The 20,360-nt window shown below is 42.5% G+C and overlaps 1 protein-coding gene across 9 annotated transcripts in view; it reads left to right on the top strand.

Annotated features, from left to right (window-relative positions):
* DIP2 (disco-interacting protein 2) overlaps positions 1 to 20,360 on the top strand; it is a 613,961-nt gene that overhangs the window by 410,315 nt on the left and 183,286 nt on the right. For all 9 annotated transcript variants that reach the window (XM_070104686.1, XM_070104684.1, XM_070104685.1 and 6 more), the window contains one exon: positions 7,602 to 7,742. In XM_070104686.1, coding sequence (XP_069960787.1) covers positions 7,602 to 7,742 — 141 coding nt within the window. The remainder of the gene's footprint in view (positions 1 to 7,601; positions 7,743 to 20,360) is intronic.

Genomic DNA, 20,360 nt, shown 5'->3' with positions numbered 1-20,360 from the left:
CTGGCTCAACATTTATCGTTATGTCACTGTTATCAACACTTTCACTGCTCTCTGTTTTCACTGTTTTTCACCGTGTTTTGCAGTGTTTGTACTGTTTTTCGCTGTACTGTTTTCACTGTTTTACTGTTTCCACTGTTTTAGTGTTTTTCACTGTTTTACTGTGTTTTTCACTGTTTTACTGTGTTTTTCACTGTTTTACTGTGTTTTTCACTGTTTTACTGTGTTTTCACTGTTTTACTGTGTTTTCACTGTTTTACTGTGTTTTTTCACTGTTTTACTGTGTTTTTTCACCGTTTTACTGTGTTTTTTCACTTTTGCTGTGTGTTTCACTGTTTTACTGTGTTTTTCACTGTTTTACTGTGTTTTTCACTGTTTTACTGTGTTTTTCACTGTTTTACTGTGTTTTTCACTGTTTTGCTGTGTTTTCACTGTTTTACTGTGTTTTTCACTGTTTTACTGTTTTTTTTCACTGTTTTACTGTGTTTTTCACTGTTTTACTGTGTTTTTCACTGTTTTACTGTGTTTTTCACTGTTTTACTGTGTTTTTCACTGTTTTATTGTGTTTTTCACTGTTTTACTGTGTTTTTCACTGTTTTACTGTGTTTTTCACTGTTTTACTGTGTTTTTCACTGTTTTACTGTGTTTTTCACTGTTTTACTGTGTTTTTCACTGTTTTACTGTGTTTTTCACTGTTTTACTGTGTTTTTCACTGTTTTATTGTGTTTTTCACTGTTTTACTGTGTTTTTCACTGTTTAATGTGTTTTTTCACTGTTTTACTATGTTTTTTCACTGTTTTACTGTGTTTTTCACTGTTTTATTGTGTTTTTCACTGTTTTACTGTGTTTTTCACTGTTTTGCTGTGTTTTTCACTGTTTTACTGTGTTTTTCACTGTTTTACTGTGTTTTTCACTGTTTTGCTGTGTTTTTCACTGTTTTACTGTGTTTTTCACTGTTTTACTGTGTTTTTCACTGTTTTACTGTGTTTTTCACTGTTTTACTGGTGTTTTATTATTTTTACGGTATTTACGCTGTTCCCTCTAAGTCATTTTCACTGTTTACGATATTTTTACTGTTCACAGTGTTTTTGTGTTGGGTTTCACTGTTGGGTTTTTCAGTCCTGTTATTTTCACTGCTCTGTTATTTTCACTGTTTCCACGGTATTTTCCTCTAGAGATGAATGTGTTGTGAAGGTTGAGACTCAGCTCCTGGCCTCGCCTGCTAGACCATTTTGTGTGTGTTTGTACTCACCTATTTGTGGTTGCAGGGGTCGAGTCATAGTTCCTGGCCCCGCCTCTTCACTGATCGCTACTAGATCCTCGGTCTCCCTGCTCCATGAGCTTTATCGTGCCTCGTCTTAAAACTATGTATGGTTCCTGCTTCCACTACGTCACTTGGCAGACTATTCTATTTCCTGACAACTCCATGACTAAAGATATACATCCTAATATCACTTTGACTCATCTGAGCCTTGAACTTCCAATTGTGACCCCTTGTGTCTGTGTCCCATCTCTGAAACATCCTGTCTTTGTCCACTTTGTCAATTCCTCGGAGTATTTTGTATGTTATCATGTCTCCCCTGACCCTCCTGTCCTCCAGTGTCGTCAGGCTGATTTCCCATAACCTTTCTTCGTAGGACATTTCCCGTAGCTCTGGGACTAGTTTTGTTGTAAACCTTTACACTTTCTCAGATTTCTTGACGTGTTTGACCAGGTGTGGATTCGAAACTGGTGCTGCATACTCCAATATGGGCCTGACGTACACGGTGTACAGTCTTGAACGATAACTTACTGAGGTATCGGAACGCTATACTCAGGTTTGCCAGGCGCCCGTATGCTGCAGCAGTTATCTGACTGATGTGCGCCTCAGATGTGTTCGGTATTATACTCGGCTCTAGATCTTTTACCTTGAGTGAGGTTTGCAGTCTTTGGCCACCTAGACTATACTCTGTCTGCGGTCTTCATTGCCCTTCCCCGATCTTCATGACTTTGCATTTGGCAGGGTTAAATTCAAGGAGCCAATTGCTGGACCAGGCTTGTAGCCTGTCCAGGTCTCTCTGTAGTCCTGCCTAATCCTCGATCGATTTAATTCTCATTAACTTCACATCATCTGCAAACAAGGACACTTCTGAGTCTATCCCTTCCGTTATGTCATTCACATTTACCAGAAGCAGTACAGATCCTAGGACTGACCCCTGTGGAACCCCGCTCGTCATAGGCGCTCACTCTGACACCCCATCACGTACCATGACTGTTGTTGCCTCCCTGTCAGATATTCTCTGATCCATTACAGTGCCTTTCCTGTTATGTGTGCCTGATCCTCTTGTGAGGAACTGTGTCGAAGGCCTTCTTGCAGTCCAAGAAAATACAGTCCATCCACCCCTCTCTCTTGTGTCTTACTTCCGTTACCCTGTCATAAAACTCCAGTAGGCTTGTGACACAGGACTTTCCTTCTCTGATACTGCACTTGTTATCATTTATAAGCTTGTATCTTTCTAGGTGCTCCACCACTCTCCTCCTGATGATCTCCATGACTTTGTATACTATACACGTCAGTGACACAGGTCTGTAGTTTAATGCCTCGTGTCTGTCTCCTGTCTTAAAAATTGGGACTACATTTGCCATCTTTCATACCTCAGGTAGTTGGATGTGTTTAAGATTTTTGTTAGTGGCACACACAGCATCTCTGCTTCCTCTCTAAGGACCCACTGAAAGATTGTTGTCCGGTCCCACCGCCTTTGAGGTATCAAGTTCCCATAGCAGCTTCTTCACCTCCTCGATTGTGTGTATTTCAGTCAGCATTTGTTGGTGTATCCCTGGTTGGTATACCTCCCTGTTCTGACTTCTTGGAGTCCTTCCTGTCTGCTGTAAATACTTGTTTAAATCTCATATTGAGCTTCTCACATACTTCTTGGTCGTTTCTTGTGAGCTCCCCACCTTCCTTCCTTTCTCAGTCTGATTACCTGGTCCTTGACTGTTGTTTTCCTCCTGATATGGCTATTCAGCAGCTTCGGTTCAGACTTGACTTTCGATGCTATGTCATTTTTGTATTATCGCTGAGCCTCCCTTCTTATCTGTGCATATTCATTTCTGGCTCTTTAGCTGATTTCTTTATTTTCCTGGGTCCTTTGTCTTCATTATTTTCTCCATTCTCTATTATTTCTGTTTTCCTTGGGAACAAACCTCTCCTCTGCCTCCTTGCATTTCGTTGTTACATAGTCCATCATTTCTTTTGCTGGTTTTCCTGCCAGTTCTCTTTCCCACTGAACTTTTTGCAGGAAGTTCCTCATGCCTGTGTAGTTCCCCCTTTTGTAGTTTGGCTTCTCCTGTCCTATTCCTGCTATCCTCTCCACATGTAGCTCAACTGTGTATTCAGAGCACAGAACCCTGTGATCACAAGCTCCAAGGGGCCTTTCGTATGTGGTATCCTGTCTCTAACATGTTGATACATGAGGTTTTCCAGTACCACATCCATCATCTTGGCTCTCCATGTTTCGTTACCCCCATGGGGCTTCAGGTTTTCCCAATCTCCTTGTGATTAAAATCACCCATATCTAGTAACTTTGCTCTACCCATGTGAGCTCTTCTGGCCACCACAGCTAGAGCGTCCATCATTGCTCTGTTGCTCTTTTCGTATTCTTCTCTTGGCCTCCTGCAGTTCTGTGGTGGGTTGTACATAACTGCAATTACCACCTTATGGGCCCCAGACTGGATTGTTCCTACTCTGCAGTCCCTTTAGCCCATTCCATCCATTCCTTCCATTTCCTCAAATCCCTAACATTGTTCAATGAGCAGTACAACAACTCCTCCCCCTCTGCTCCCTCTATCTTTCCTCAGGATTTGATATCCTGGTGGAAATATTGCATCTGTTACTATCCTGGTGAGTTTCGTTTCTGTGAGTGCTATTATGGTTTGGAATGTCTTCCTGATTCTTTCGTGCCACTCTTAACAATTACTTGTTATTCCGTCTGCATTTGTATACCAAACCTTCAACTACTTTTCTATAACTGTGGTCTGGGGGGTACATTGGGGTTGGGGAAGCAGGAGAGCTGATGAGGAACCATGGGTGGTTGCTGTGAAGGTGGAGTGTGTAATGAGGTGGGTAGGGGCATTGGGTATGACGTGTGTTTTGGGTTAAAATGTTTGGTTGCACCTGGGTTGTCCTGGTTGGGGGGGTTTCTGTAGGTGATTGTGACGGAGACTGTATTTGAACTTCCTCCAGAGTTTGGGTTCTCCTGTGTACTCACCTAGTTGAGGTTGCAGGGGTCGAGTCCAAGCTCCTGGCCCCGCCTCTTCACTGGTTACTCTTCCTGAACCGTGAGCTTTATCATACCTCTGCTTAAAGCTGTGTATGGATCCTGCCTCCACTACATCGCTTCCCAAACTATTCCACTTCCTGACTACTCTGTGGCTGAAGAAATACTTCCTAAAATCCCTGTGATTCATCTGTGTCTTCAACTTCCAACTGTGTCCCCTTGTTGCTGTGTCCAATCTTTGGAACATCCTGTCTTTGTCCACCTTGTCAATTCCTCTCAGTATTTTGTATGTCGTTATCATGTCCCCCCTATCTCTCCTGTCCTCCAGTGTCGTCAGGTTGATTTCCCTTAACCTCTCCTCGTAGGACATACCTCTTAGCTCTGGGACTAGTCTTGTTGCAAACCTTTGCACTTTCTCTAGTTTCTTTACGTGCTTGTGTGTGTGTGTGTGTGTGTGTGTGTGTGTGTGTGTGTGTGTGTGTGTGTGTTTTGAGTCTACCTGGACTGTATAAGTATACAAGTATTAGACAGGTGTCACCAGGTGTTGGTGTCACAGACAGGTGAGTGGCACTCAGGTACACAGTACAGATTTCAACAGTCCAGTACATGGGTAAGTATGTTCCCAGTCAGCAGGTTACACCAGGCTCAATAAGGTTTGTTAATTGTACATACACTGTTACACTCGGTGTATATACACTCTGTCTTCCACAACCTTTTTTACCCAGGTGTTGTACATGTGTCTTATTCATCAATAAAGACACACAGGTGTTGTACACGTGTCTTATTCATCAGTGAAGACACCCAGGTGTTGTACATGTGTCTTATTCATCAATAAAGACACACAGGTGTTGTACATGTGTCTTATTCATCAGTGAAGACACCCAGGTGTTGTACATGTGTCTTATTCATCAGTGAAGACACCCAGGTGTTGTACATGTGTCTTATTCATCAGTGAAGACACCCAGGTGTTGTACATGTGTCTTATTCATCAGTGAAGACACCCAGGTGTTGTACATGTGTCTTATTCATCAATAAAGACACACAGGTGTTGTACACGTGTCTTATTCATCAGTGAAGACACCCAGGTGTTGTACATGTGTCTTATTCATCAATAAAGACACACAGGTGTTGTACATGTGTCTTATTCATCAGTGAAGACACCCAGGTGTTGTACATGTGTCTTATTCATCAGTGAAGACACCCAGGTGTTGTACATGTGTCTTATTCATCAGTAAAGACACACAGGTGTTGTAATGTGTCTTATTCATTAGTAAAGACACCCAGGTGTTGTACATGTGTCTTATTCATCGATAAAGACACACAGGTGTTGTACATGTGTCTTATTCATCAGTGAAGACACCCAGGTGTTGTACATGTGTCTTATTCATCAGTGAAGACACCCAGGTGTTGTACATGTGTCTTATTCATCAGTAAAGACACACAGGTGTTGTAATGTGTCTTATTCATTAGTAAAGACACCCAGGTGTTGTACATGTGTCTTATTCATCAATAAAGACACCTAGGTGTTGTACATGTGTCTTATTCATCAATAAAGACACCCAGGTGTTGTACATGTGTCTTATTCATCAATAAAGACACCTAGGTGTTGTACATGCTTCTTATTCATCAATAAAGACACCCAAGTGTTGTACATGTGTCTTATTCATCAATAAAGACACCCAGGTGTTGTACATGTGTCTTACTCATCAATAAAGACACCCTGGTGTTGTACATGTGTCTTATTCATCAATAAAGACACCCAGGTGTTGTACATGTGTCTTCATCAATAAAGACACCCAGGTGTTGTACATGTGTCTTATTCATCAGTGAAGACACCCAGGTGTTGTACATGTGTCTTATTCATCAGTAAAGACACACAGGTGTTGTAATGTGTCTTATTCATTAGTAAAGACACCCAGGTGTTGTACATGTGTCTTATTCATCAATAAAGACACCCAAGTGTTGTACATGTGTCTTATTCATCAATAAAGACACCCAGGTGTTGTACATGTGTCTTATTCATCAATAAAGACACCCAGGTGTTGTACATGTGTCTTATTCATCAGTGAAGACACCCAGGTGTTGTACATGTGTCTTATTCATCAGTAAAGACACACAGGTGTTGTAATGTGTCTTATTCATTAGTAAAGACACCCAGGTGTTGTACATGTGTCTTATTCATCAATAAAGACACCCAAGTGTTGTACATGTGTCTTATTCATCAATAAAGACACCCAGGTGTTGTACATGTGTCTTATTCATCAATAAAGACACCCAGGTGTTGTACATGTGTCTTATTCATCAATAAAGACACCCAAGTGTTGTACATGTGTCTTATTCATCAGTAAAGACACCCAGGTGTTGTACATGTGTCTTATTCATCAATAAAGACACCCAGGTGTTGTACATGTGTCTTATTCATCAATAAAGACACCTAGGTGTTGTACATGTGTCTTATTCATCAATAAAGACACCCAAGTGTTGTACATGTGTCTTATTCATCAGTAAAGACACCCAGGTGTTGTACATGTGTCTTATTCATCAATAAAGACACCTAGGTGTTGTACATGTCTTATTCATCAATAAAGACACCCAAGTGTTGTACATGTGTCTTATTCATCAGTAAAGACACCCAGGTGTTGTACATGTGTCTTATTCATCAATAAAGACACCCAGGTGTTGTACATGTGTCTTATTCATCAATAAAGACACCCAGGTGTTGTACATGTGTCTTATTCATCAATAAAGACACCTAGGTGTTGTACATGTGTCTTATTCATCAATAAAGACACCCAAGTGTTGTACATGTGTCTTATTCATCAGTAAAGACACCCAGGTGTTGTACATGTGTCTTATTCATCAATAAAGACACCCAGGTGTTGTACATGTGTCTTATTCATCAATAAAGACACCCAGGTGTTGTACATGTGTCTTATTCATCAATAAAGACACCCAGGTGTTGTACATGTGTCTTATTCATCAATAAAGACACCCAGGTGTTGTACATGTGTCTTATTCATCAATAAAGACACCCAAGTGTTGTACATGTGTCTTATTCATCAGTAAAGACACCCAGGTGTTGTACATGTGTCTTATTCATCAATAAAGACACCCAGGTGTTGTACATGTGTCTTATTTATCAATAAAGACACCTAGGTGTTGTACATGTGTCTTATTCATCAATAAAGACACCCAGGTGTTGTACATGTGTCTTATTCATCAATAAAGACACCCAGGTGTTGTACATGTGTCTTATTCATCAGTATATTTATTTACAGAGGTATTTTGTTGAGTTTTACTGCAGTTTACTTCTGCTGATCGCACACATAACCTTTGCTTTATTTACAGAGGTGCGACAGGAGGCGGTGAAGGAGGCGCTGGCACAGTACCAGTCAAGACCCAAGAACCTGCCACTGCCATCCAAGAGGTCATCTGTCATGACCTCCGTCATGTCCTCCAGGTCACCGGACAGACACCACAGAGATTCAGGTACAGTAGCCCCGTAGACAGGTACAGTAGCCCCGTAGACAGGTACAGTAGCCCCGTAGACAGGTACAGTACCCCGTAGACAGGTACAGTAGTCCGGTAGACAGATACAGTAGCCCCGTAGACAGGTACAGTAGCCCCGTAGACAGGTACAGTAGCCCCGTAGACAGGTACAGTAGCCCCGTAGACAGGTACAGTAGCCCCGTAGACAGGTACAGTAGCCCCGTAGACAGGTACAGTAGCCCGTAGACAGGTACAGTAGTCCCGTAGACAGGTACAGTAGCCCCGTAGACAGGTACAGTAGCCCCGTAGACAGGTACAGTAGCCCCGTAGACAGGTACAGTAGCCCCGTAGACAGGTACAGTAGCCCCGTAGACAGGTACAGTAGTCCCGTAGACAGATACAGTAGTCCCGTAGACAGGTACAGTAGTCCCGTAGACAGGTACAGTAGTCCCGTAGACAGGTACAGTAGCCCGTAGACAGGTACAGTAGTCGCGTAGACAGGTACAGTAGTCCCGTAGACATGTACAGAAACTTGTATATCACAGAGTCGATCGTTTGCTTTGAATTATTAAACGCCACTAACACTTTAGTTGAAGTTTTTGCAGCAAAAACTGAAATCCAAAACTTTGCCACTGTGGCTGTATACAAACTGCCAGACACAACAACCTAACAGTTCAAGGAACAGCTATTGGAAATTGACTACTGTCTGGAAAATCTTCCAACCCCAGCACCAAACATCTTGTTGCTGGTGATTCCAATTTAAGACATTTAAAATGACAGAAAATATATAATGTTATGGCAGAGATAATTCCAGGAGACAACAGCAGAGATAATTCCAGGAGACAACAGCAGAGATAATTCCAGGAGACAACAGCAGAGATAATTCCAGGAGACAACAGCAGAGATAATTCCAGGAGACAACAGCAGAGATAATTCCAGGAGACAACAGCAGAGATAATTCCAGGAGACAACAGCAGAGATAATTCCAGGAGACAACAGCAGAGACAATTCCAGGAGACAACAGCAAAGATAATTCCAGGAGACAACAGCAGAGGTAATTCCAGGAGACAACAGCAGAGACAATTCCAGGAGACAACAGCAAAGATAATTCCAGGAGACAACAGCAGAGGTAATTCCAGGAGACAACAGCAGAGATAATTCCAGGAGACAACAGCAGAGATAATTCCAGGAGACAACAGCAGAGACAATTCCAGGAGACAACAGCAAAGATAATTCCAGGAGACAACAGCAGAGGTAATTCCAGGAGACAACAGCAGAGATAATTCCAGGAGACAACAGCAGAGATAATTCCAGGAGACAACAGCAGAGGTAATTCCAGGAGACAACAGCAGAGATAATTCCAGGAGACAACAGCAGAGGTAATTCCAGGAGACAACAGCAGAGATAATTCCAGGAGACAACAGCAGAGATAATTCCAGGAGACAACAGCAGAGGTAATTCCAGGAGACAACAGCAGAGATAATTCCAGGAGACAACAGCAGAGATAATTCCAGGAGACAACAGCAGAGGTAATTCCAGGAGACAACAGCAGAGATAATTCCAGGAGACAACAGCAGAGATAATTCCAGGAGACAACAGCAGAGGTAATTCCAGGAGACAACAGCAGAGATAATTCCAGGAGACAACAGCAGAGATAATTCCAGGAGACAACAGCAGAGGTAATTCCAGGAGACAACAGCAGAGATAATTCCAGGAGACAGCAGAGATAATTCCAGGAGACAACAGCAGAGATAATTCCAGGAGACAACAGCAGAGATAATTCCAGGAGACAACAGCAGAGATAATTCCAGGAGACAACAGCAGAGATAATTCCAGGAGACAACAGCAGAGATAATTCCAGGAGACAACAGCAGAGATAATTCCAGGAGACAACAGCAGAGATAATTCCAGGAGACAACAGCAGAGATAATTCCAGGAGACAACAGCAGAGGTAATTCCAGGAGACAACAGCAGAGATAATTCCAGGAGACAGCAGAGATAATTCCAGGAGACAACAGCAGAGATAATTCCAGGAGACAGCAGAGATAATTCCAGGAGACAACAGCAGAGATAATTCCAGGAGACAACAGCAGAGATAATTCCAGGAGATAAAAGCAGAGATAATTCCAGGAGACAACACCAGATATAATTCCAGGAGACAACAGCAGAGATAATTCCAGGAGACAACAGCAGAGATAATTCCAGGAGACAACAGCAGAGATAATTCCAGGAGACAACAGCAGAGATAATTCCAGGAGACAACAGCAGAGATAATTCCAGGAGACAACAGCAGAGATAATTCCAGGAGACAACAGCAGAGATTCCAGGAGACAACAGCAGAGATAATTCCAGGAGACAACAGCAGAGATAATTCCAGGAGACAACAGCAGAGAGATAATTCCAGGAGACAACAGCAGAGATAATTCCAGGAGACAACAGCAGAGATAATTCCAGGAGACAACAGCAGAGGTAATTCCAGGAGACAACAGCAGAGATAATTCCAGGAGACAGCAGAGATAATTCCAGGAGACAACAGAGATAATTCCAGGAGACAACAGAGATAATTCCAGGAGACAACAGCAGAGATAATTCCAGGAGACAACAGCAGAGATAATTCCAGGAGACAACAGCAGAGATAATTCCAGGAGATAAAAGCAGAGATAATTCCAGGAGACAACACCAGATATAATTCCAGGAGACAACAGCAGAGATAATTCCAGGAGACAACAGCAGAGATAATTCCAGGAGACAACAGCAGAGATAATTCCAGGAGACAACAGCAGAGATAATTCCAAGAGACAACAGCAGAGATAATTCCAGGAGACAACAGCAGAGATAATTCCAGGAGACAACAGCAGAGATAATTCCAGGAGATAGCAGAGATAATTCCAGGAGACAACAGCAGAGATAATTCCAGGAGACAACAGCAGAGATAATTCCAGGAGATAACAGCAGAGATAATTCCAGGAGACAGCAGATATAATTCCAGGAGACAACAGCAGAGATAATTCCAGGAGACAACAGCAGAGATAATTCCAGGAGACAACAGCAGAGATAATTCCAGGAGACAACAGCAGAGATAATTCCAGGAGACAACAGCAGAGATAATTCCAGGAGACAACAGCAGAGATAATTCCAGGAGACAACAGCAGAGATAATTCCAGGAGATAACAGCAGAGATAATTCCAGGAGACAACACCAGATATAATTCCAGGAGACAACAGCAGAGATAATTCCAGGAGACAACAGCAGAGATAATTCCAGGAGACAACAGCAGAGATAATTCCAGGAGACAACAGCAGAGATAATTCCAGGAGACAACAGCAGAGATAATTCCAGGAGATAACAGCAGAGATAATTCCAGGAGACAACAGCAGATATAATTCCAGGAGACAACAGCAGAGATAATTCCAGGAGACAACAGCAGAGATAATTCCAGGAGACAACAGCAGAGATAATTCCAGGAGACAGCAGATATAATTCCAGGAGACAACAGCAGAGATAATTCCAGGAGACAACAGCAGAGATAATTCCAGGAGATAACAGCAGAGATAATTCCAGGAGACAACAGCAGAGATAATTCCAGGAGACAACAGCAGAGATAATTCCAGGAGACAACAGCAAAGGTAATTCCAGGAGATAACACCAGAGATAATTCCAGGAGACAACAACAGAGATAATTCCAGGAGACAACAGCAGAGATAATTCCAGGAGACAACAGCAGAGATAATTCCAGGAGACAACAGCAGAGATAATTCCAGGAGATAACAGAGATAATTCCAGGAGACAACAGCAGAGATAATTCCAGGAGACAACAGCAGAGATAATTCCAGGAGACAACAGCAGAGATAATTCCAGGAGACAACAGCAGAGATAATTCCAGGAGATAACACCAGAGATAATTCCAGGAGACAACAGCAGAGATAATTCCAGGAGACAACAGCAGAGATAATTCCAGGAGATAACAGCAGAGATAATTCCAGGAGACAACAGCAGATATAATTCCAGGAGACAACAGCAGAGATAATTCCAGGAGACAACAGCAGAGATAATTCCAGGAGACAACAGCAGAGATAATTCCAGGAGACAACAGCAGAGATAATTCCAGGAGACAGCAGAGATAATTCCAGGAGACAACAGCAGAGATAATTCCAGGAGACAACAGCAGAGATAATTCCAGGAGATAACAGCAGAGATAATTCCAGGAGACAACAGCAGAGATAATTCCAGGAGACAACAGCAGAGATAATTCCAGGAGACAACAGCAAAGGTAATTCCAGGAGACAACAGCAGAGATAATTCCAGGAGACAACAGCAGAGATAATTCCAGGAGACAACAGCAGAGATAATTCCAGGAGACAACAGCAGAGATAATTCCAGGAGATAACAGCAGAGATAATTCCAGGAGACAACAGCAGGGATAATTCCAGGAGACAACAGCAGAGATAATTCCAGGAGACAACAGCAGAGATAATTCCAGGAGACAACAGCAGAGATAATTCCAGGAGATAACAGCAGAGATAATTCCAGGAGACAACAGCAGATATAATTCCAGGAGACAACAGCAGAGATAATTCCAGGAGACAACAGCAGAGATAATTCCAGGAGACAACAGCAGAGATAATTCCAGGAGACAACAGCAGAGATAATTCCAGGAGACAACAGCAGAGATAATTCCAGGAGACAACAGCAGAGATAATTCCAGGAGACAACAGCAGAGATAATTCCAGGAGATAACAGCAGAGATAATTCCAGGAGACAACAGCAGAGATAATTCCAGGAGACAACAGCAGAGATAATTCCAGGAGACAACAGCAACTCCGGTGACAATTATCACAGAACTCAGCTGCTGAAGCTATGTAATAAATATACCTTAAGTCAGAAAATAGTGTAACAGCAAATAGTGTAACAGCAAATAGTGTAACATCAAATAGTGTAACATCAAATAGTGTAACAGCAAATAGTGTAACAGCAAATAGTGTAACAGCAAATAGTGTAACAGCAAATAGTGTAACAGCAAATAGTGTAACAGCAAATAGTATAACAGCAAATATTGTAACAGCAAATAGTGTAACAGCAAATAGTGTAACAGCAAATAGTGTAACAGCAAATAGTGTAACAGCAAATGCTGGAACAGCAAATGCTGGAACAGCAAATACTGGAACAGCAAGTACTGGAACAGCAAATACCGGAACAACAAATACTGGAAAATACACTTGACCTTATTTTCACAAAAATGTTGACCTGGTACGAAATATAACAGTATTAAAGACTGTTAATTCAGATCACAATCTAAGTTCAGACTTGTATACACAAGGGTCCTGAAGTTCAGACTTGTGCAAATGCTGTCCTGGTAGACAGTAACTGTAAGAACAAAGAAATGAAAGTTGATGGCCCAGAGGGAGACAGAAGTTCTAGTGGGGAAACAGGTGTAGACAAGGAGATGCAAAATCCAAAGTTACAAACTAGCAATACCACTGGAGATAATAAACAAAGAGATATCCCAAAGAATAGTGAAGATAAAATGCCAGAAAATACTGGTGAAAGCACCAGTGTTAGTACAAGTGACAGAAAAACACGCACCAGTAGGGAATGTGGTCAGGAAAAACCAAGGCAAACAGAAATCAAACCTATGCAAATGCTATGCCTTACGTATCTGCAGGCATGGAATATCTGGAAAAATGGATGGGACGTGCAACCTTGACCACCCCAGAAAATTCCATGCCCATATGACAACAGAAAAATGCAACCTCCCTTCCTGTAAGCTTTTCCACTCTGAAATGTGTCACTCTTCAGTTCAAGACAGTGCTATAACTTGTATTGTCAGGCACACCACTTACAGGGTACAAGAAGATACAGAACATTCAGACGCTGGGAAAACCTGGGTAGCCACAACCAGGAAGGAAAAAAAACCTGGCAGGAGATGACAGAAATCGTACACCAACTCTGATCATTTCTGGAGAGGAATCACAGTCAGTGGCCTCCACTCCAAAACAACAGATATTAGTGCCAGGAAAAAAAAAAGACCCCCCATCCACATACCATCAATACGACGACATTCATCTTTGCAAATATGCAACAAAATACCTTTCATTAGTGGATTGCTTACATAGTCAAATGTAGTGTTTGCGGTTTTCACAGAGACCCACATAAAGGATCACTTTGACAACGAAATATGGATCCCAAATGATGTTTTGGCAGTAAAGATCGAGAACCAAAACCTGGTCATTGTGGTTGTATACAAGCCTCCGGATGCAACTTAACAATTCCAGGAACAGCTTTTGAAAATCGACCACTCTCTGGAAAGTCTTCCAGCTCCTGCCTCAGACATCTTGCTCCTGGGGGATTTCAACCTAAGGTGCCTAAAGTGGAGGAATATAGTAATAATGCTGTAGCAGTGATAACCCCAGGAGGCAGCTTAGATGAAAACTCGCACACACGTGAGCTTTTAAACCTCTGCACCAAATTTCCCTTAACTATCAAATAATAGAGCCAAGATTGGAGAATACGGATTCAAACCTATGTGGCACTCGAGGTATGCTCAAGGTATACCTCGAGAAGATGTACACTAGAAAGAGAAAGGTGCTCCCTACACAGGCGAAAACAAGGAATAACATAACGACTAAAAGAGGCCAATATATCTGTAATACGAAGGGAGACACTGTTAAGAGAAACAGCAAACATTGAACTTAAGCTAAAGAAATCTTACAGGAGTCAAGAAACACGAGAAGAACTAAAAGCCATAAATGAAATTGAAAGAAACTTTAAACATTTCTTTTCTTATGCGAAATCAAAGTCGGGAACAACATCCAGTATTGGGCCCCTACTTAAACAAGATGGATCCTACACAGATGACAGCAACGAAATGATTGAGCTACTTAAGTCCCAATATGACTCAGTTTTTAGCTAGCCGCCAACCAGACTGAGACTCGAAGATCTAATTTTTATGAGCGAGACTCAGAATTTGGTAGATTCAAACCTATCTGATATTATATGAACACTAAATGCCTTCAACAAGGCGATAAATGACATGGCCATGCACTCTGCCCCAGGCCCAGACTCGTGGAACTCCGTGTTCATAAGAACTGCAAGAAGGGGCTTCTTGCAGTTCACGAGCTTTTACCATCCTATGGAGAGGGAGCATGGACACGGGGGTCGTCCCACAGTTACTAAAAACAACAGACATAGCCCCACTCCACAAAGGTGGCAGGAAAGCAATAGCAAAGAACTACAGACCGATTGCGCTAACATATCGTATCATAAAAATCTTTGAAAGGGTCCTAAGAAGCAAGATCGCCACCCATCTAGATACCCATCAGTTACACAACCCAGGGCAACAAGGGCCTAGAGCAGGTAGCTCCTGTCTGTCCCAGCTACTGGACCACTATTGTCAGTAGTGTTACTGTGTACTTGTGTAGTATACTTAGATAATCCCAGTTACTTTATGGAGATGCTCCCTTGCTAGCTATGACGTCACGAGTCATGCACATGTGTACCGCCCGCCACGGGCTTCCTTCTCAGTTCCCGGTAGGCCTACACTGGACGACAGCACAGCTTCTGGGCTTCTTCTCAACTCTAATTATACGCCTCCAGACATCCAACGTGTGTATTTCTCACTTCATATCTCTTCACAAACCCCCCACGACACTACGATAAGGTCCTGGATGCTCTAGAAGACAAAATGCTGATGTAATATATACAGACTTTGCAAAAGCCTTTGACAAGTGTGACCATGGTGTAATAGCTTGCAAAATGCGTGATAAAGGACTAACAGGAAAAGTTGGTAGATGGATCTATAATTTCCTAACAAATACAACACAAAGAGTAATAGTCAACAGAGTAAAGTCTGAGGCGGCTACGGTGAAAAGCTCTGTTCCACAAGGCACAGTACTCTCTCCTATACTGTTCCGCATCCTCATATCTGACATAGACAGTGATGTCTGCCACAGCACCGTGTCTTTATTTGCAGATGACACCCGAACTTGCATGACAAGTGTCCTCCATTGCAGACACTGCAAGACTCCAGGTGGACATCAACCAAATATTTAAATGGACACAGAAAACAATATGAAGTTCAGTAATGAGAAATTTCAATTACTCTGATATGGAAAACGTGAGGAAATTAAAACTATATCGGAGAATAAAACAAATTCCAATCACACAATAGAGCGAAAAACTAATGTAAAAGACCTGGGAGTGATAATGTCAGAGGATCTCACCGTCAAGGACCATAACATTGTATCAATCGCAGCTGCTAGAAAAATGACAGGATGGATAATGAGAACCTTCAAAACTAGGGATGCCAAGCCCATGATGTCTTCAGGTCGCTTGTTGTATCTAGGCTGGCATATTGATGCACACAAACACCACCTTTCAAGGCAGGTGAAATTGCTGACCTAGAAAATGTACAGAGAACTTTCACGGCGCATAACGGAGATAAAACGACTAAATTACTTGTAACTTTTGAAGTTCCTGAACCTTGATTCGTTCCAGATGTCAGTTCGACAACCAAAATAGATGACACTCGAAACAATTTTTCCAGTAAAGAATAATGTAAATAGAATTAATTCATTCCAGACCCCAAATGACAATATAATAGTTTATTAATAATGTACTAAATACTACATAAAACTGTAAAAATAATACTAATATAAATCTTAACTGAAATACTGTACAGTAAATAAAAATTTAACTACCTCTTACCTGTCAGAGGAGAACTAATGGAGTACTGGAAGCAGGAAGTGGGAGGAGGTGTTGCTGCTTCGAAGGAAAATCATCTGTATTTCATTGGCTTGCGTCCTGGCATTGATTTTTCCTCTTCAGTTATGTAGGTTCTCATGGGTATTTTCTTGCAGAAGAGGCCTGTCATGTCACAAACACTTTTTGGGGAGAAATCCCTCAGCGTCTACATATGCTAGAGTCTTGGTAAAAAGTGTTGAGTGGGCAAGACATACCAGGCTCTATAAAATGTTGCATAGTTACGCTATTATTACAAAGAAAGTATATCTACTTAGCACATTTATTTGAAAATTATATTAACTATAAGAAAAATAAAATAGAAGCGTAATAAAGACAGGCAAATTAATAAAAAAAAAGACATAGGAAGGTGAGTAGTGGAGCGGTGAAGCTCGGAGGGATGTTTACCAGGCTCCTGTAAAGTTTATTACGTATCGTTCTCTCTTGTCCCTCTGGGGCCTTTACCATCACAGAAAACATAACTGCATTGGGGTAACTATATTAGATCACACACATCGTGTGTACAGACTGGAAAATAGCCTGATTTTATCGATCCCCCCTCCCCCCATCCCAAGTAATCGGCTATGCTCGCATTTCCTCGAATATCTCCGAAGTTATTGCTCTATTTCCCGTTGTATAACCGTTGATAATGAACGGAATGAGAGAATTTACACAGCAAACATAAGACGATAAATATTTTACAACTTGTTCCTTTCATCTCTCTCTTCTTCTTTGGACCCATGATGGCATATCTCACAACAAAAAAAAAGTGCCCCAATACAGCAAAATAACAAAAAAAGTTTAAGATGTACAACAAAAGTTCAAGAAGTTTGTTCAACAAGTGAGTTCGACAACCGAGGTTCCACTGTATTAAGAAAATAGAAGAAAGCCCAGGTGTGTGTGTGTGTATATGCATGTGTAGTGTGACCTAAGTGTAAGTAGAAGTAGCAAGATATACCTGGTATCCCACGTGTATATGTAATAGAAAAAAGACACCAGCATTCCTACCATTAAATTAAATTAGAAGCGTCAGCCACTGAATCTGTTTGGTTACAGCTTCTCGAGGGCCGAGAAAAACTAATTTTGGGTGTGATTTACAGGGCCCCAAATCTTGATAGGGAGTGCAGTAAACTTCTATGGGACGAAATTCGTAAGGCATCTACATACGAAAATGTTGTGCTAATGGGAGACTTCAACTATAGACAGATTGACTGGAGCAATTTGACAGGAAATTTAGAGTCGGGTGACTTTCTTGATACGATCCAGGATTGTTTTTTAAAACAGTTTGTGACAGAGCCAACTAGGGGAAATAACCTCCTTGACTTGGTTCTTGCCAGTAGGGAAACACTAATTAATATTTCTGTTTTACACTCACTCGGCAGGACGGTAGTACCTCCCTGGGTGGTTGTCTACCAGCCTACTACCACAGGATGGTAGTACCTCCCTGGGTGGTTGTTGTCTACCAGCCTACTACCACAGGATGGTAGTACCTCCCTGGGTGGTTGTTGTCTACCAGCCTACTACCACAGGATGGTAGTACCTCCCTGGGTGATTGTTGTCTACCAACCTACGACCACAGGATGGTAGTACCTCCCTGGATGGTTGCTGTCTACTAACCTACTACCACAGTATGGTAGTACCTCCCTGGGTGGTTGTCTACCAACCTACGACCACAGGATGGTAGTACCTCCCTGGGTGGTTGTTGTCTACCAACCTACTACCACAGGATGGTAGAACCTCACTGGGTGGTTGTTGTCTACCAACATACTACCACAGGATGGTAGTACCTCACTGGGTGGTTGTTGTCTACCAACCTACTACCACAGGATGGTAGTACCTCCGTTGGTGGTTGTCTACCAACCTACTACCACAGGATGGTAGTACCTCACTGGGTGGTTGTTGTCTACCAACCTACTACCACAGGATGGTAGTACCTCCTTGGGTGGTTGTTGTCTACCAACCTTCTACTACAGGATGGTGGTACCTCCCTGGATGGTTGTCTACCAACCTACTACCACAGGATGGTAGTACCTCCCTGGATGGTTGTTGTCTACCAACCTACTACCACAGGATGGTAGTACCTCCCTGGGTGGTTGCTGTCTACCAACCTACTACCACAGGATGGTAATACCTCCCTGGATGGTTGTCTACCAACCTACTACCACAGGATGGTAGTACCTCCCTGGATAGTTGTTGTCTACCAACCTACTACCACAGGATGGTAGTACGTCCCTGGGTGGTTGTTGTATACCAACCTACTACCACAGTATGGTAGTACCTCCCTGGGTGGTTGTTGTCTACCAACCTACTACCACAAGATGGTAGTACCTCCCTGGGTGGTTGTTGTCTACCAACCTACTACCACAGGATGTTAGTACCTCCCTGGGTGGTTGTTGTCTACCAACCTACTACCACAGGATGGTAATACCTCCCTGGATAGTTGTCTACCAACCTACTACCACAGGATGATAGTACCTCCCTGGATAGTTGTTGTCTACCAACCTACTACCACAAGATGGTAGTACCTCCCTGGGTGGTTGTTGTCTACCAACCTACTACCACAGGATGTTAGTACCTCCCTGGGTGGTTGTTGTCTACCAACCTACTACCACAGGATGGTAGTGCCTCCCTGGGTGGTTGTCTACCAACCTACTACCACAGTATGGTAGTACCTCCCTGGGTGTTAGGTAAGACACATATGCAACAGTTAGGTATCTTTATTATGAAACGTTTCGCCTACACAGTAGGCTTCTTCAGTCAAGTACAGAAAAGTTGATAGAAGCAGAAGATACTTGAAGACGATGTAATCAGTCCATCACCCTTAAAGTTTTGAGGTGGTCAGTCCCTCAGTCTGGAGAAGAGCATTGTTCCAAAGTATGAAACAATATGGAGAAGAAGTGACAGGATGGAGCTTTTTATAGAGCCAAGAGGTGAGACGTAGGTCACTAGGAGAGGTAAGAACTCAGATGTTGAGAGGTCAGGTCCCTCTCAAATCCAGCCCCTCTCACTAGTGGAAGTTGTCGAAGTTGATTGCAGGTCTGTACCAAGATACCCTTGTGTTGCAGTGTCTGACAGATTGAACATTAAAATGGTATAAAATACCGACAGGTTGTTAGGTAAGACACATATGCAACAGTTAGGTATCTTTATTATGAAACGTTTCGCCTACACTGACCACCTCAAAACTTTAAGGGTGATGGACTGATTACATCGTCTTCAAGTATCTTCTGCTTCTATCAACTTTTCTGTACTTGACTGAAGAAGCCTACTGTGTAGGCGAAACGTTTCATAATAAAGATACCTAACTGTTGCATATGTGTCTTACCTAACAACCTGTCGGTATTTTATACCATTTTAATGTTCAACCTCCCTGGGTGGTTGTTGTCTACCAACCTACTACCACAGGATGGTAGTACCTCCCTGGGTGGTTGTCTACCAACCTACCACAGGATGGTAGTACCTCCCTGGGTGGTTGTCTACCAACCTACTACCACAGGATGGTAGTACCTCCCTGGGTGGTTGTCTACCAACCTACTCCCACAGGATGGTATTACCTCCCTGGATGGTTGTTGTCTACCAACCTACTACCACAGGATGGTAGTATCTCCCTGGGTGGTTGTTGTCTACCAACCTACTACCACAGGACGGTAGTGCCTCCTTGGATGGTTGTCTACCAACGTACTACCACAGGACGGTAGTACCTCCCTGGATGGTTGTCTACCAACCTACTACCACAGGATGGTATTACCTCCCTGGATGGTTTTTGTCTACCAACCTACTACCACAGAATGGTAGTACCTCCCTGGATGGTTTTTGTCTAGCAACCTACTACCACAGGATGGTAGTACCTCTCTGGGTGGTTGTCTACCAACCTACTACCAC

The sequence above is a fragment of the Cherax quadricarinatus genome, chromosome 93 (assembly GCF_038502225.1).
Source record: "Cherax quadricarinatus isolate ZL_2023a chromosome 93, ASM3850222v1, whole genome shotgun sequence".
Taxonomy (NCBI): domain Eukaryota; kingdom Metazoa; phylum Arthropoda; class Malacostraca; order Decapoda; family Parastacidae; genus Cherax; species Cherax quadricarinatus.
Note: the sequence above shows the minus strand (reverse complement) of the source record. Positions and strands in the feature narration are given on the sequence as shown.